Source organism: Callionymus lyra, chromosome 1, assembly GCF_982586985.1.
Source record: "Callionymus lyra chromosome 1, fCalLyr1.hap1.1, whole genome shotgun sequence".
NCBI classification, from domain to species: Eukaryota; Metazoa; Chordata; class Actinopteri; order Syngnathiformes; family Callionymidae; genus Callionymus; species Callionymus lyra.
Window position 1 is genome coordinate 17168628 of NC_141818.1, and position 19215 is coordinate 17187842.

The 19215-nt window shown below is 39.2% G+C and overlaps 1 protein-coding gene across 3 annotated transcripts in view; it reads left to right on the forward strand.

The window, feature by feature from the left end:
• Window positions 1-16748, forward strand: part of dtx1 (deltex 1, E3 ubiquitin ligase) — a 49058-nt gene extending 32310 nt beyond the window's left edge. For 2 of the 3 annotated variants that reach the window (XM_087794993.1, XM_087794985.1), the window contains exons 4-10: window positions 6260-6321; window positions 6477-6638; window positions 9255-9316; window positions 9396-9554; window positions 10784-10945; window positions 11698-11787; window positions 13053-16748. In XM_087794993.1, the coding sequence (XP_087651119.1) occupies window positions 6260-6321; window positions 6477-6638; window positions 9255-9316; window positions 9396-9554; window positions 10784-10945; window positions 11698-11787; window positions 13053-13277 (922 nt within the window). In that variant the 3' untranslated portion in view covers window positions 13278-16748. The remainder of the gene's footprint in view (window positions 1-6259; window positions 6322-6476; window positions 6639-9254; window positions 9317-9395; window positions 9555-10783; window positions 10946-11697; window positions 11788-13052) is intronic. The other variant, XM_087795004.1, reaches the window with a different exon arrangement.
• The last annotated feature ends 2467 nt before the right edge of the window (window positions 16749-19215 follow it).

The following is a 19215-nucleotide window of genomic DNA, read 5'->3' on the forward strand; positions in this document are numbered from 1 at the left end:
TGCACAATAAAAACAAGCATTAAAAATACATGATTCACATTTGTGCAGGACGGAAGGCCGTAAAAGCCAAACAGACGGGTGATTTCTTCTCCTCTGCACTAAAAGCCTGTTACTATAAGAGCAGGTCTAATAGGTGAGGTGGATCCTGTTGACAAATCGGGTCGTTAAAAGAGCGTTTTACAAAAATATTCCTCGTCTTTGCTTCCCACGTTCAGGTTTTTTTTTTTTTTTCAAATATATGACAAATGATTTCTCAGCAGTTACCCATTGTGGTATTCTTTATGGATTTCATGGTGAGACATTTGTTTCTGCTCTCGGTCAAGTTAAAATAATAAATAACAACACAGTTTCATTTCTCTTCTCATTGTAACAATGGGAAGATTGGTTCTGTCTCATAATTTAAGAGGAAGGTGCTGAGACAGCAAAAATCTCAGGGCTACCGGACTGTATAAAAACATTGAATGTTGGTTCCTGTTGTCATGTTATTGAGCTTTCTCTGTGGCTTGCAGAGTGGGACTAAACATGTCGGCTATTAACCAGAGCGCTAACAATGACGTTAGCTTTGTTGCACTCCAGAGACCTTATGTCGCATGGGTCAAAGTCAAGGCCGAGGGGCCAAATCCAGACCACCAAGTCATTTTATGTAGTCCGCCGTTTGGTTGGCTCAACATTAAAGTAAAAGAGTTAAAAGAAAGTAAAAGAGCTGCTTGATAACAACAATTATACAAAGGCAAAACTGTGGGATAACTGACTATATATAACCGTCAACTGAAAATAATTTAATAGAGGACAAACACTGAGATAATTAAGAACGTCCAAGTATACAAATATCATAATCAGAACCATACTTCCTGTTTAGCCCACCTTGGAAAATACACATTTTGTTAGACCCTCATGCTAGACTGTTTAAAATATGGTTAGTCCCTTCTGTGATTAAGTTTGCCTTATATCTGTACTTAGTGTCATCATCATCATGATTGAACATTACAACACAGTAATGTAAAAGTTGATTTTCTTATGCTAAGTTATGGTATGTTTTATGAAATCTAGTTGTCCGGTTTCTGCTTCTCTTGATTCTTCTGGTTTCTTAGTTGAGCTAGTAATATGAGCAGCAGCGCTGAAAGGCCATACAGGTAAATGACGGAACTGTTGAATTTGGATAAAATTACTGATTAAACAAAAAGTTAAACTTTGAGTCTGAAAGTTTTATTGAAGTATGTTTATCTGTTATTCTTTCAAAGAAAGCAACAAGACACATGACACAACCTCTGCCACCCATTGACCATGGTAGAAAACAAGTGCTTGAGCGACCTTTAACCTCACTCTAAAAATCCGTCTCCATGATAGTCTTTGTCTTCCTGGAAAATACATGCTGCCTGTTTCTTCGGAGATGAAAGAGATACAGATGGCTGGAAGTGAAGCGGACATGTTAGCCGAGTCCAGATGAAGACTCGTTCCCCCTTCACACTAAAATCGTCTGCTTAAATGTGCTCGTCTCACTCCTGGCTGGGGAGTTGTGTGTGCTGAGTGCAGATCATTATCCCCCCGTGGGCTGCCTCACCACTTCGCTCCGGTGCTCTTCCATGGACAAAATTAATACTGAAATGAATGAATAAATCATGAGGTCTCATCTGGACCAAACTAGTGCAATTCAGAAAGACTTGATGCTGTTATATCGTGTCCTCTGGGCGTCGCAGGTGTATTGTGAAGCGCGTCAGGCGTCCTGTAACATCCCTTCTCGTCCCACATTGATATCCAATTAAGAATTCCTCAAGTCCTGACTTCTGTTTATGGTCTTTAATAAAGACATGGGCGGATATTAAGCTTCCAAATGCGAGGATTAACTTCTGGTCATGTCCTCAGGCAGATTAGAGGGTTGAAAGATGGCGGTTTAAAGGGTTGCTCGGGCCCATCTTAAAGGTCTATTTTATTTTATTTTTGGACCAGAAGAAGCTCTCAAACAAGCGCCTTAAAGACGGGTGCAACGTCGTGTGAGAAGATGGGCGCTGGAAGGGAGCGCCGAACACGAGTTAGCCGCTGAGGCAAAATAAGAGTTGGCGGGGCGAGAGAAACGCAGAGGTGATGAAATGCAGGCTGGTCGGCTGAACACACCTTGTCAAAGTGACAGGACGTCAGAGCTGATGTTGAATTGTGGAGGACGGTGTGTTTTTAAATGGTCGATAGAGTGTGTCTCCATTCAAAAATGTCTGCGGTCATTTGAGTTTAGATGCAGGAGGTGAAGTTGGACTCATTGTCAGCAGGGACTGTGTTGATTGAAGTGTTTGTCTGGCAGGTGCTTATTGTTGCTTTGTCCTTGTCGCTCAGTGTTTGCAGTGTTTATGATTCATTGGTACTAACTTTAGGAATGTTGGTTTATCAAAGTTTATCACTAGTTTCAGTGTTGTTTCTTTTCATAGTTACTATATAATTCAAAGTTTTACTTTGACAAATATAATAAGAGTAGATTAACTTTATGATTGGAATAAGGAAACTACGTTTGTGTTGTCTATGGTCAAATAAGATCTCTGCACATGTATCACACACATTTAAAGCTGTAACTTAAGCAAAGAACAACACATACGTTGGCATTTCCATCAACTTCTCTCATCAAAGTACAGTCACTATTTTATGCCCCTCAGTAACGCAAGCCGCTATTTGAACACATCAATGACACTTGGATGAGTTGCTTTTGTTCAAGGCCAGGCGGGCGTATACTCCTTCAGAGTTTTGCACCTGGACTTTAGTCATCTGAAGATATGCCCGCACCCCTACGCTTCAAGCAGTGATAAGTAATACAATCAGTGGGAGAATAATATGTGTGGTTGGTAGATTTGATAAACATACTTTAGCTCAGTACTTTCCCATCACAGGTGTGGAGTATCCACTTGAGGATGGCGGCAGAGAAAGACTTTTATGGCATCAAAAAACATATTTGAAGCCTGTACCAAAAATATATATTTCATCTTAAACACTATCAAGATCGCACTGTCTAGGGGGTTCGATTCTGTTATTTGCATTGTAACGGGTATTGTTGACCTGACTTAGCCGCGGGAAGTTAAAGTAGGAACAAAGATTGACCGAAAAGTTTCCTTCGTGCCCGGCAGAAAAACTAACAGAAAAGACACAATCCTTGTTGCAAGGGTAGTCGAACACCTGCGCTGGGATCCATGTGTTATTGTTCAAACATTATAGCAATATTACTCAAACGTAAGAAACAGTACGGAGTCTTTTTCAAAGGTATATTTGTAGGTTTACTGAGAAAAGTTGTTCGGCTTTTTCATGTCAAACTGTGGTTGAAATTGTCCTAAAATGGTCTGCACCAAAACAAAAATGGTTCTAAATGCTAAATAATATAATCCAAATAATACAATCAAAACTGTCCTTGGAAGTTAATTTTTAGAAATGGTAATGGAAGGAAATGTAACATATTTTATTGTCTACAGCAGTCATTAAAAAACCAGGTATAGAGAAAGTTTAACCATTCTTAAAGTCTTGTGAAAAACAATAAAGATCTACCTTAGCAGATCATTTAAGGCTCTGTGAACATGCATGTGGCGCCTTCGCCCATATAATACAAATTGGCATCAAATATTAAATACTGGTCAACACCATTACGAAATATAAAGAAGCTGACCTCCCCTCATCCCTTCTGACCTCCCTCCTTCCGCCTCAGCTGTGCTCTCTCTCTCGGCTCTCTGCTCATTGAAGCTCCAGTCTGGGCTCAGGAGCAGCAGAAGCTCTGGACAATATCAAAGCTCAATCTTTTAATGCGATGCCTGAAGCTCAGGTCCTCAGCTGCTGCAGGGTCAAAGGTCAGGATGATGAGAAGCAGCTGAATGTGTTTGAAGATTCAACATGATCAACAGGTGAGAGGAATCTGGGCCAAGTGCAGTTTTTGGAGAAAGACTTGAAGAATCCTTTACTTAAAGTAATATTATAGAAATGATGTCAATATTTAGGATATACTACACTGGCTTATCATACATCGGATCAAAAGTATGTAGCAACAGTGTCAAGGACTCGTTTGTCCTGTTATATTTTGTAAAAAGTGTTTTGAATGCTGTTAACACAGCTACACGTTAATAGTTGGCGATGTTTGATGATACTTTGCTGACGTTCATTGACATAAATCTGATGTGACAGTTATGTGTGTGAGAGTGTAATGCCTTGTAACAGAAGATTGTAAGCGGCCCTTACATCCATTTTATAAACTGTAATTCCACAGGACAATGTTAAATATCACACAACCTTTTTATGACAAAATCCTGGATCAAATACGTTTCTAAGTGTCTATGCTATTTTCTAAATAATGAAGATTTTTCCTGTCTGTCTGTAAACAATTTCTCAATTTTACATTTTTTAATTATGTTAATGTTATTTTGTATTTTCACTCCCTTCCTAGTAGACCAAACCACTCAATAAAGCTGTCCCAAAATAAGCATGTACACTACTGAAGCTACCACAGAAGATTAAATTGATACCGTATTTAATACATATTAAATAAGGATGATTTATATAATTCCAGCTTCTAAAATTGTAAGACCCATGAGTTTCCTCTCTTATCACCTCTCCTCTCCCTCTCTCTTTTAGTTTTTTAGGTTATTTGGTTATCATTTTTTTTACTCACAGGTAATGCCAGGTATTTCAGCAAGTTAAAAATCATGAATTTCCAGTACAACTTCACCGTAGCCCCTTCTACATCTCGACAAAGTGGATATTAAGAACCATCCTTATATCCAATATATTTGAGAGAGACTTTTGTTTGTATCATCCAACAGCTGTCAGCTATAAACGCTTCACTGACTGGTGTGTCTTTGATGTATCTGGAGATGTCGAACAGACTGCAGTTTGACAGCTAGCTTGTTCTGTGACGCTGGGCTGACCCTCTGGGATGTTGCCTAAATCAAGAGTCAAGCCTGCATGAAATAAGATTCACCCACTTGTACTCCTATTAAAGCCCTGAGTGCTTTTTACCCGCTTCGCTCCACAGCGCTGACGAGCGAACGAGTCGGGCGTCTCCGGCGTCAGTGTTTGTGGCGAACCGCGGCCTCGACAAATGTCAACATGCATCAAACTCGGTTGCGGCTCTTTGTGCGTGAGTCAAGCTGTCTCATCCCATCGCCGCTGCTGAGAACAGTGTGTTGAAGCAAATGTGACATTTTACTTCAGTGTTTTCGTGCAACGACGAGCACAGCTAGTAGATTTGGAGATGATGCGACCTCTGTCCGACCATTTACGGCTTTGGAATCGTCTCTGATGCGAAACTGTTGCTCGTGTAGAAAGATAATTGAACCGATGAGTCTGTCTTGTACAGGGAAGAAGAAAACGAGTGTCGTAAAGCTTCAACTTTTTACTATCTTAAACATGCTAAGTCAAATGTTGCTGATAGTTCAGAAAAATCACAGGTTTCATTACCTTTTACCTTTTTTAGAATATGTGTTACGTTTTTTTTCTAATTAATTTAAATGTTATTATTATAACTTTATTTAATCATTATTTATATGTTTTATTGATTAAAATGGTTAAATCATTTTCTTAACCTATCCCTGAATGTAATCCCTAATAATTTATTTCACTTTAAATATTTTGAATTGTTTACATTTACCTTTCAATAAATAATAAATAAATACAATTGTATGTATTCATTGACTTTACTTAACTATATTTGTTAATATTTTTCATTCTTTTCTGAGATTAACACTTACATTAACCCAACTCTAAAACTAGTATTTAAAAAATATATATATATATATATATATATATAGATATAGATATAGATATAGATATATATATATATATATATATATATATATATAGATAGATACAATTAATAATAATTTAATTTTTTAAATAATTTAAAATATATGTAGTTATCATTACCCTTGAAATTAATCCATTTAATTACCTTTTATTTTTTAATCCACATTTTATAAAATGATTACATTGTTACTGTATTCATTTTCACTTTCTCTTATTTTGGGGTCAAGGTGACCCAAAGGCCTGAAAACAAATGTGTTTGTGGTATCCCCTATGTTGTCACTGGGTCAAGGTGAACGATCTCCAAACACTGCACATGTATATCTGGAAGCCATGGAGGTCGTTCATCTTGACCCAGAGGAAAACACAGTGTTAATCTTTTATTGATTTCTCCTGGAGTTATTACATATATTTACAGTAAATTTTCCATTCTAATGCTTTTTAACAATCCTAAATTCTTGAATCTTTTAATAACCAATTACTTTATCTATTTTCCTTGCAGAGTTCCAGCCCTTCCGGTGAAGAACCTGACTGGTACTGGTCCAGTTCACCCAGCGTTGGCAGGTGAGACCATATTCCACTCAACAATCAGCTCAGATGATCCTTGGGTGAAAGATTAACCGTCCCTTACTTAAAATAAATGGTCATTCCCCCTTTTCATTTTCTTCTGTGTGTATTCATGTTTGTACGTGTGTGTGTGTGTTACATATATGCATCAGGTATGACCGGTATCCTGATGTGCGCTGCAGGTCTGCCCGTCTGTCTGACCCGAGCCCCCAAGCCCATCCTGCACCCCCCACCCATCAACAAGAGCGACATGAAACCAGTGCCGGGGATCAACGGCATGAGACGCAAAACCAAAAAGAAGCACCTGAGGAGAGGTGAGAGCCGGAGACTGACATGTTTTGGAGCTGATGGATGAATGATTACTTGAAAGATGATTCTGCTATAGCGAGCTCATCTAAGATGGAATTCTCTGAAGTTTGAATCAGTTCTGGTCGATATGAGCCGAGGAAACTGTCCTCCTCCCACGGGACTCTTTGTCCTAATTGATCAGAGAAGCTGCTGTATTTGCATCTCCTCGCCGCTCTCGTCCTCTCCTAAAGTGTCTTCATCGTTAGATAACCAGGGTTTTTGTTTGGATTCAGAATAAAGACATATCCACTGTTTGATAAACAGAAAAGTGTTATTTATGAATTGACTGACAATATAGGGCAGTATTATCATTATATTATATAAAGCAAGGGAGGCCGATAACATTTATTGAGTAAAAAAAAGCAGTGCTAAAATTAGGTGGTACACACATTTTATTTAATCCTTTTCTATATAAATTGTAATAAAGGAAGAAAAAAAAGTTAAGATTAGTTAAGGGAATTAAGTTCAACAACGGGTATAACCCTTGTTTTATATCAGAGTCAAGGTAAACAATTACATTTGTTGTCAGTCCTTTGGGTCACCTTGATTCGCGATATCACAAGGGTTAAGAAGTTTACAGATAAATGGGAATAAATGAAATTGTCCGCTTTCAGATGCGTTGAAGAGTTTTACTCTTAAGTGCGGCATGTAGGCCTCTGGCTGTACTTTTCCCAGGCTTGGTGTAGTGTCACAACTACGGTAACATAAAGAAGGATGCACTGATAGATCAGCAGTTTCTTAGTGGCCTATTTAATGCACCAGAAAGCTTCAGACTACATCAGCAGGCAGACAACAAAGTAACAAATGTAAACTTATTGATTGTCCTCTTCACAGAAGAACCAAAATTTAGCCCCAGATTTAAGGAATTGCTGAAGAATATTTAATTTATGGAGTTATTCTGTCAAAATAATGAACCAAAATAAGTTAATTGAGGACATATCTATTTGATTGTGAACCAAAAATGTGTTGTTGTTTTTTTTAACTAAGTAAACCACGAACGCAAGAACAAAAAGGTTCATTTTCAGAAAGAAAGAAATGTATGGCTGTGACATAGAAGAGCATAGATGGGCCAAGCATTGCTCTATGGCTGACTGAACTGTAAAAATAAATCATGTAAATGCTGAAAGATAAATCTGATAAGTATATAGGTAAAAGTATATATAAGTAAATATCTGAAGGAAAATGCTCTGTTAAGTCTGGAGAATTTTAAAGAAAAAATGTACTACTTGTGTTTCATTGTGGAATGAAACCAGGTGAAGTGTAACCTTTATTGTTATTTGATTATTTCTTTATGTTTTATATTTTATCACGTCATTATTATCATTTTAAAAGTGTCCTTTTTGATGGGTATATTTGATAGAATATATATTGGATCTCACCCATGAAGCAATACCGGGTTGCCAAGTTTTGATTTCATACATGAGAACCAGTCAGCTCCTGGATTTCATGACAAATATACTCCATCTCCATATATTGCTTCCCCCAGGAAATAAATGTTGCCATAGCGCCATTTTGTGCTTGTGATTGGTTAAGCTGCTTCACTGAAGGGGTTATATTTGTCAGGATATACGATATTCTTTATTAATCCTGCAAGAGTAAGTTACATTTACAGAACAATCAATCTTTCTCTCTAAAAATAGATACACAATAGAAAAATAATTAAAAAAAATTAAGTACTAATCATTTATGTTTTTATATGGCCATTGTTCAGTATTAACAAGCAAAACGGTAAAAGTTTTCCTGTGTTCATTCTCACCACTCACCTACTTAAAATGATTATTGACTTATATTAATTTTTAAATCTTAGTACAGGGAAATAAAATAGACCATATGACTTAATTAAGGTACTAAATGGTTAAGGACACTACCCCCTATTGACCACGGTTTCTTTCCTTGAATTACTGAGGGGGAAATAAAGAATATACTGTAGAATACTCATACCCTGGTGTTGGAATTGGCCCCTGGCCTCACGTTCCTCACCTATAATCTACCTTGATTCATTACCATGACATAGAATACTTCTTAAATGAAGTATTGATTTCGCAGTATTGGTTGGCTGTATTACATCTTTTCAATCCATCTCTTAGATAATAACATCGTACCTTTACGCTAAAAATAGACCACAGTATTTAAAGTATCGAAATTAATTTTTCTAAAAGTCCGACTACACTGGTGTAGTGTTATCTTTACGTCTAAAACCACTAAGAGATCAGAGTAGTTTTCTTGGCTGGGTTAATCCTTATGTAATGGCCCCTTTGGATCAATCCTCAGCTCTTTCCATCACAGTGTCCTCTCACCGCTGCCCTTCTGCTTCTCTGGCTGTTACTCCTCTGATGTTTGTAGAACAGCTGGGAGGGGGACGAGCATATCTGGAAGGTACTGAAGCAGCAGAGGTTCTAAGGGGCCCTCGCTGGGATTATCATGCTGTTTGAAGGTGACCCCCCTCTTCAGCACGACTGGTTTATCTATGCACATTTACCGAGATCATACCAGAGATGATAAGAGTCGTCCTTTTTAAGACGGAGGCGTCGTTCTCTTGTCAGCCAGGAACAGTCGCTCTCATGTTTTATTTTTCTGTCCAGGAAAAAACCCGGAGGACGTGGTGCGGCGATACACGGAGAAGATTAAAATGGCTCCAGACGAGGTAACGGGAAGAGGGGTGTTTTTGGCGTGAAACCGTGATAAACAGGCGTGTGAGAAGTATCTCGTCTGGCTATTTCCAGGACTGCACCATCTGCATGGAGAGGCTGGTCATGGCGTCCGGCTACGAAGGCGTCCTGCATCAGAAGGGCATCAAGCCAGAAGTGGTGGGCAAGCTTGGCAAGTGTGGGCACATGTACCATCTGCTGTGCCTGGTGGCCATGTACAACAACGGCAATAAGGTGGGAAGACGCTCGTGAGCCAGAAATTGTTCTGATGTCACGGTCAGAAATGATCAACTTTAACAGGCGACAGATGATCAATAAGATCCCGAGCAGATCCTGAAACTGCTGTTTTCTTAGAGCAACTTTGGTTCACATTCTGTCCAAACTCCTCTTCGTGAATGGAGCTCTAAAGCAGAACTAATGTTTTAAATGGTAGAAAACGAATAAAAGAATGTGTTTGTGTGTGTGTTGGGAAGCACCGAGACTCTGGTACTGTGGCCTCTGAGGCTTCAGTTTCACTCGGTCTTTCCTTTGTATTTCCCTTTTGCTGGTTTCTGTTGGTTACCCTTCCAGTTAAGCAGAAACAAAAACCTCAGTGTAAGCACTCGAGCGGTTGTCTGCTGGAATAATGAAGATGAGATATTGAGTTTGACTAAAGGGGCCAATGGATCCCTCAGTCCAAGAATTTGGCCGTGGGGACGGCTTGTCAAAGTCGAGGCCAAAATATCCGTCTCCCCTGAATACTCAGTCGGGCTTTCTTGGGAATGCAAAAAATGGTCTGACCCGGGGCATCCTCCTACAGATCACCTCACTAGAGATGTGGGAGCATCACTATTATGTATCTTGGTTGTCCGGGGATTCTGAAGAGAGGTAGAGTCTCTTTTGGCGCTTTTCCACTTCACAGTTCCATCCCTACTTGACTCGGATCTACTTTGTTGTGTTTCCGCAAGCCCTGCAACCCACCCACGGTGGGCAGTGCCGTCATAACATAGCATCACAAAACGTGGACGAAAAACTGTACTTACCAGGAACAAAAAGCTCTGGAACTTGTCAATGGACACAAAAAAACTTTTTGGACTGATACTGTACTTGTTACGTTTTTTATGAATGAATGTTGGGAGACCTGCTCTCTTCAGTGATGTCATTATCTGACTAATCAGAAGCCGGCAGTCAGTTCACCTGTTTTAGCACCTGCCAGAGCAGAGCAGGTACTATAAATAGTATTTGTTTCGATGTATTGTGCTGGTGGAAATGCAACAAAAAGTGAGTAGAGTCGAGTGGAGTAGAATAGGGCTAGTGGAAAAGGGCCAATTTGATCAACTGCTCCCATTAGAGGAAGAGAAAGAGTAGATGGTGATGTACACAAGAACCATAGGACTAGTCACCAAAAATGCTTGTTTCTATGACTAAATTCTAATAATTCGAGAGGCATTTCCTCTTACTGCTCCTTCATGTCGTCCCACCAGGACGGAAGCCTTCAATGTCCAACATGCAAGTCCATCTACGGGGAGAAGACGGGGACCCAGCCTCCTGGGAAGATGGAGTATCACGTCATCCCACACTGCCTCCCCGGCTACCCAGACTCCAAGACCATTCGCATCGTCTATGACATTCCGGCAGGCATTCAGGTCAGGACTCCTGCACTAAATCTGCACGTCCCTCAGCGTGCAGCGCTCTGACAACAGCCGCCGTATTAACTTTGACGAACAGTTGTTCATGCAGCAAGGTGAGGCGACTGTGTCCTCAGACAGGAGAATGTGAAAGGAAATATTCCCCATCACTCAGCACATCAGCACCTCTGAGTGATGGAGTCATTATTTAGCTATAAATCTAATGAATCCTTGTGACTTGAAAATAACGTAAATGAGTCCCATCGACTGAAAGTCATTGGATTCGCGTCACACTGCTGAGGAAGGAAGGGTGTTTTTTTTCTGCAGTCTGGGCGTTCATCAGAGGAGAAGGATGCATATTTCATCCTGGCTTCAGAGGCCAGCATTGAGAGTCAATAAAGTGACCTTATTCTACTCAGATAGAAGGACAAATCTCTCTGGGGATCTATAGATGGTCACCTGACCACACAGGTCAGCACACTGTATACAGCGACCACATACTCCTGAAGCCTACAATCCTTCTGTACGTCCAATAACCGAAGTCAAGCCTTATTTATGTCGGACCAATCCATAGAAGAATTGATGAAGATGTAAAGACTAGCAGACAGCTTCATTAAGGAACCTGCATGAAGTGTGAAGACAGGAGAATAATATCGACAAGAGTTGTTCTCAAGAATAACCATTTTCTTCGTTAACAACCGTGCATTCTTGATGATAACACGTTTACTGTGTGTCACGCTAACTAGCGCTGATGTCATTGACCCCTTCAGACCAATGAGCATCCGAATCCTGGGAAGAAGTTCAGCGCCAGAGGTTTCCCGCGACACTGTTATCTCCCGGACAACGACAAAGGCAGGAAGGTGAGTTCAATCTGCTGTCTGAGGTTTGAAAACATCCATCGTGAGAACATGTTTCAAGCTGCTGACTCGTTTTTTACACACATGTTCAACTTACTTACTTGAATTCGAATGCTAATATAGTAACTGATGTATTTTTATAGTTGCACTACTTTTGTAAAAAGCAGCATTGGCTTAAATTATATAATACAGGCTTACCCTATTATATATTTAATTCTGATATATCGTCATTATTTTTATTTTATATTTTTTTACTTGTTTCAACCTTCCTTTTTCTTACATATATATATATTTAATATTAAAAAATATATTTTGTTTGCTGCAAAAAAGCAGAGGGTAATGGAATTGGTCTTTTGGTTTTGTTTGTTTGGGCCGGATTATTATTATTTATTTTTTTAAATGTTTGAAGTATTATTAACTTTTAATTATCTTTTATAGTTTCACCTTTGTGTTGGAACGTTTGAGATCCTTCTTTCAGGCTCCCGCTGCCTTTCTAAAACACATTCTAAAATGGAATTACTGAAATAAATGAACTCTCATGTGACTATAATGACAGTTTGTTTGGGGTTTTTTTATTCCACATTATTTGCAAATACAAAGTATTCTCATAAGGCTATGTTTTCATTAAGTCAAGTCGCATTTACTCCTTGGAGGCGGTAAATTTGCTCTTGTTAGTGCTTTTCTAGTCGTTTTAAATATATGCCAAGTGTGAAATTAGCATCTTCAATCCATTTGTAGTAAAGGATTAAACAACAATAATTTGTAGAATTACTCTATATTTCTGCCCTTAAAATGGTGAATTGAACAACAGTGACTTTAATAAATTGTCTGATGTAGGATTGCTCATATTGTATTGTTTGCTTATTTTGATTTTGGATCCTAAAGTTTTGATGTAGCGAACATCAGCAAATGTATCCTTATTTTTAACAAGTGTTTTTTTTATTTCATTATTATTATTCATTATTGTTGTTTCTACCTAAAGGCATTTTTTGAGGCAGATTTTCCTCTCTCCATAAAATCTCGCCCTAAGCATCTGGGAAAGGCGCCTGACCCCTGCGACCCTGATAAGGGAATTGTCAATTATTACTTACTAAAAATACTCATAGCTCTGTGTTTTTTAGTGGTTATGAAAATTTTGGATCAGGGAAATAGCTGCAGCTATTTGTAGATTTCACTAAATCCATGATTAATAGCAATTCCAAAGTGGAACTGAAAACCCTGCCTCACACAAGCACAACTTAATGACCAATGATCCTCCTCATCCTCAGGTCTTAAAGCTTCTTATCATGGCATGGGACCGTCGCCTCATCTTCACCATCGGCACTTCCAGCACCACGGGCGAGGCGGACACGGTGGTGTGGAACGAGATTCACCATAAGACAGAGTTCGGCTCCAATCTGACGGGTCACGGCTACCCCGATCCCAAGTATTTGGACAACGTCCTGACAGAGCTGGCGGCACAAGGCGTCGGGGAGGAGAACCTGAAGGACTGAAGAGTCTCCTGAGCTCCTGAGCGAGAGCTGGAATGACCCGTGACGGACCAAAACACGCAGAGACTGAACAAAGTGACAGTTGAGATCAATATACTTGATTTTAGGAACCCACGTTTCCCTCTGCTTTCTCCTCATAATGCCTCAAGCATGTTCAGAGTCATGCAAATTTTAGGGTTGAGGAACGACAAGCTCAGAATTTTTGTTGACATCGTTGACAATTATGAGTTAAAACCAACGACTTTGGTTCCACTGAAGTACAGCTGAAAGGGGAAAAAAAGGCCTGAGCTGTCATGAACGTCGAACCAAATCTGCAATAACGTTTAGTGCCAAACTAGATCTGAATTCCAAATTAAAAACCATCCTCCTTCATTCATTTACTGATAAACATTTGTCAAAAAAGGTTCAGTAGTGCATGACCTAGCGAGCTACGAGTCATTGATGCTTGCTAATATGTGTGTAGTGTGATGTTAACCTTGTTGAAGTGGAACCAGGACAGGTGGCTGCTAGTACAGAGGCGTAGTAACGTGAATGTCGTAGGCTGTGTGGTCGCCGCACGCCAAGGTTGAACTCATTTGTTTTGTTGACACAGTGATGACGCCGACCCCGCGGAACATCAAACATGCATTATTTTCTCAGCCGGGGCGAACGCCGACATCGGCACGATCCATCGAGTGTGCGAAAGTCTGCCCCCAGGCAGTTATTATCTCCAACTCCTCAAGGAGAGCAACCCAACATGCCTACGTCGGATGGAGTTTTTTTCCTTTGAGATCCTTTTATGGCTACACGGCCTGCCTCTGATCTACATCTCCCCCGGTGAGCTTCTTTGCTGTTAGGCACTGTGTCGGCCTCCCGCTTTCCCCGAGTCCTTGCCAGCATCCTTCCACTCCTAGAAATCCTGCTCCGGCTCGGAGCTTCCATCCTACATCGTATCTCCGCCATCCGATGGAATGCCCGTGAGCTCCGGCTGAACTTCTAGCGCTGAGATGTTATCATAATTCGCCGTGAATATATATCTGATCAATTTTAATCAGCAAGATATTGATGTCAGGTTTATCAGGTTGGCGCCGCGCTGTGGAATTTATTAGAAGGCCAATCACAGTCTTCCACTAAACTTTGAAGCAACAGATTTATTTTAAAAATGTCTTTAATGCATTTGAATCTGTTTCCTCTTTCTTTTTTCTTTTTTTTTTGGTTTGAACAGATATACCTTAAACATGTAAGCTCACTTTCTGGAGTTTATGGTGTACTTTATTTTTCTACTGATGTCAAAAGGAGTGGTCCACATATCTACACAGAGGCTCATGAGTGCATATAAACTGGCAAATGTCATTTTGTCGGAATGTCAGGGATTGTTGAAATATATATATGACATGTTAAAGACGTCTGATATTACAAGTAGTGCTCGCGTTTGCTGCTGTGGTTAATGTAGAGTCCGTGTTGTGGAGGCTCCGAGGGACGAATGCGGTCAAGGTGTTTCGTCGTTGGGGGAAGGGATGTGTGTGTGTGGGATGGTGGGGTTTAAACGCATGGAAATGGCTGTTCTTATTTTTTTCAAATTGGCTATTTCTCTGCTCGTCCAGAACAGATTTGGTCAGCATTTTTTTCATTGGCGATGTTGGAAGTAGCCCAACGGTGTTAATATCAGCTGTAATTATTCAGTGAGAGACGGTTGATGTCTGATGATGAGCGCTTTGTAAGGCTCAGAAATAATCATTTTTATAAAAGAGATCTTTAGTCTCAAGTCTATGTTGTTTTGTTGAGGCACAGAGCACACATTTAAGTCAAATTCTTTAACTATCAGGACAAGCCAATATGTTGGTTTGAGCTGGTTTTCCATCAATTTTGATTTAATCTAAAGTGTAAATCAAGACAAAATGTAAAGCAAATCGGCCAAACCAAAACATTTTAATATATTATTATACATGCAAATATATTGAAATGTTGACAGTTGTTCTTCAATGTTAACAACATATAGTTTAACATTTAGGGGGTTTCTAAAATCCAGTTACCAAACATGTCTGGTCAAAGGCTTGTCAGATTGGTGAATTAAATGCATATAGATGTTACATATATGTCAACCAGCAATTGACAGCTGGTAAAAAGCAATTCCACCACTAATACTAAAAGTCCCATAATGCAATGTTTCGCTTAACCAGACCAGAGACAAAAATCAGTTTCAGGAAAAATGAAAGACCAGAATATTTGCGGTGAAAAATTCAAACAATGGCCCGACATTAAACACATTTGTGCACTTAAGTTTCTATTAAACTGACTATCGTTTTTTTAGTTAATTCTTGATTGATATTTGACATGAATTGTTGAATCTTTTTCATGTTCTAAGTGCTTTTAAAAGATTCTATCCAAATAAACAATGTGGCTTTATATGATTAAATAAGTCGGTCAGACTTTTGAAAACAAACTCCATAGACTTATTTTCCTCATAATCTGATCCCATGAAGTAAAATCTTTCAACACCCACAATACTGTAGGGCAGCGAGTTGTGAGAATGCTTTCGAAACTATCAGGGACTTTAAAGGTTGAGTGTTCCATTACAGACAGAAACCCAAATTGGCGTCGGACTCGTGGTACCGCGGCACACCGACCCTTTTTTTCAGGTGTGTACAGGATTATTCGGCACTGGTGGTTAAGCAGTGTTGGTCTGATGAATCGAGAGCAAACGGTGTTTATGCAATTTAGTAATTGTACAACATTTATTTGTAGCAAAAAGGCAGATTTGTTGAGTTTGAGTTGTCTTAATGATATTTATCCATGCTAACAAACACATGAAGCGAGGAGGATCCAGGAATGTTGTTTTACTAAATATATATATTTTTTAACGGTTGACTCTTAACGAACTCTTGCATAGCATCGCTGTATTTCTCTTTATATCTATATTCAGTTTCCATTCGACTAGAAGAGTGCGCTAGGGTGACATGAACCCGAAACCTTCTGTCTTTAACTGATTATGTAACATTTTACGTGGATATAGTCTCAGTCTGTGTGGATGTGAGCCGAGTGTGCCGATCCGAAGTTTGTGTCCTATAAAAGATGCAGTAATGTTGCATGTTAACCATTCTGTGAGCAAGCTAGCTGAAGTCGCAGCCCAAACATCGTAGTATCTAGTGGTTCAGCACAGTGGTCTGCATCTCAACTCTCCAGATAGAAACGTTTTTACTTTGGAACGAGGACGAGCCAGCGTTTGGCTGCTCGCCTGCATCTTCGGACATGTGGGGCAGCGACACGGTTTTTCATTTTTAGTGGCCATTAGGACCATGTGTTCGTGGTTTGATTTCTATGAATCATTCGACACATTGCTATTTTCACTACAACATGAGTAAAGTGAGTTATTACCAGAGACATTTATTGAACTATAAAGGGCTTCTTAATCTACCAGTCAGTTGTGATGATCATGTTGCATGTTTGTGTGTTTCTTGTGGAAAAATAAACGTGCCCACACCAGGGTCCCTCAAATGTCCTTGTCTTCTTTTACTTGCAAGTCAAAACATGAACCTTTTTTTTGTTAAAGGGCAACTAATGTGTTGATTTAAGTGTGTCTTGGACTCTATTGTATCATCAGTATGTGTCTGTTCATACAAAACTCTCTTTTCATTTAAATATTTACATTACCCACACCCAAGTCTCCACCTCCAAGGAACTCATTGTATAAACAAAGTGGGACGCTCCAGACAATTTCATTTCGATAAGAACATTTCACAACAATCAATAGCTTCAGACTATTTAGATAAGTTCAGCCTCTGGGACCGCCATCATGATCAACCGGATAATGTAAACATATTTTAAAAATTCACTTTTTGTGATACATATTCGAGCTACCCAAGAGGCTTATGAATATATACTGAAAGTATTCTCATTTTGTGTTGATGAAAACATACAATATAAACGAGAAAACATGTTCCCCCGACCGAGGGCCTCATTTCACACGACTTAAAAAGAAGTAACGATTAGAATTAGATTATCAGTTAATCAAGTGACTATTTGAAACGTGTGTTAAATCTAGATGATTGATTACAGTAAAGTTGTCATTTCCTTACACCAGTAAAGTTTCTAGGGATACTACTGTACCGTAGCAACACCATATTTTGGTTTAGATGTCATTTTTATGATTCATTTAAATCTAAACTGCAAACATTTTACAAAATAATCACTCACTCTCAAGGGCACTTTAGATTCACCTCACACGATAGACCTAAAATTTATACTTACACAATATCAGCCTGTTTCAATTGCCTAAATTAACCCCCAAAATAATACTGATAGCTTATCATAACACAGACAAAGTGTATTCTTTCTTTTTAATTATTATTATATATTTCAGACATATCATTTAATTTAAGTTTTTGGACACATTTTTGTTCCATTCTTTAAGCACCAATTAAGTGGAAGTTTAACCTGGATGTCCTTACTAAAACATTGCATAAAGGCATTAATTCATGTGAGGGAATTAAACCTTTCTTGGTCTGTTTTTTTTATGAATTAAAAATCTACCCTTTCCTGGTACTGGCTCTACTCAGAGGGGGCGCTCGTGTTTGAGCTTGGTCGTGCAATTCCAGACCACCGGAGTAGATTCTGCATGCTAAGACGGAATCACAGCAATCTAAATGTGCAAGATTGTTCGCCTCTGGCAAAAGAAGGGGTGACACACAGAATACTGAATCATGTATGACCCATTTTCCTCATGCCACGGCTGTCAGCTTAGCCGTTTCTCTCCGGCGTCTATGTGCAATGCACCCCAGTAGATGGACATAAATGAGCTTTTCTCAAGGTTTGAGGTGGAGCGGCGATATTTCTCTCCCGCTAGTAAATTTGCTTTATAGTCATTTTCTCTCTCTCTGGCTGCTGTTTGTCACTGCTGTGGGTGAAAGATAGAAAGTAACTTTGTCTGAGGGGTCGTGTGAAAGTTACTCACGTTTATGAACAGGAATATCTTTTAAATAGTTACATAACATGCCGAATAAGATCATCAAGCCAGTCAACATTTTCACGAGTGTTTTATAGGTTATATAAAAATAAATAAATCAGATGGTTCAGACTAGAACTGGGAGAGTAGACGCCACCTTCACTGACTACTGTGCGTAGAGATATTAGAATCTTTTAGTAGAGTTGACCTCACTTTAGGTCTTCGGGGGTTTATCGCGGTTATTATGTGACAATCTTCTGAGATTGGCTTGAAATTGGTGATTCAAACGAAAATAAATGCCAGAAACATATTTAGTGTGATTTATTTTATTGTAGGTCATTTTCACCTTCATATTTGTACTTCTGTTTATCTTGGTCACATTTTTGTTTGTGAATTTACTGTAATTTTATCTGTTTTTTATTTGTTTTTATTTTATTCAATGAATTTAACTTGCTTGTGGAGGCTTTACAGACTGGATTCATCTTACCTTTCGATGAGTTTCTGTGCGTTCAGCTGTGATGGATGACCATGGAAATGATAGCTTGAAGATGAAACTCCTGTTCCTGAAACCCAGCAAAGACACAATGTACAACGTGTACAATGTCTAAACCAAACCCTTTATCAAGCAATCTGTTACCAAACACTATCTTCTCTCTCTTTTTTAACACTAACCTGTAAATTGCGTGAATGCTTTGCAGCTGCTTCACAAATGATCCGGGAGTTGTTATTGTATTCCTGTCGGCCATTTTGGAAGTGGAAGTGGCTATGCTAAGTTCTCCTGTCCTCTTCCGTGAAACATGCTAACACTACTGTTGTATGTCATGATGACTTTTACACACCTTATGTCCTTCTTTATCTCTATGGACACTAAATAGAAGCAGAAACATGTGTAGACATGTTTGACCAGCAGTTAATCTGTGACAAGTCTCAGTTAGCTTGTTTGCTACCTGGTTAGCATCAGGCTACGCAAACAAGGAACCCCGGAACAGCACTTTCTATCATTTATAACAATCAGAATTG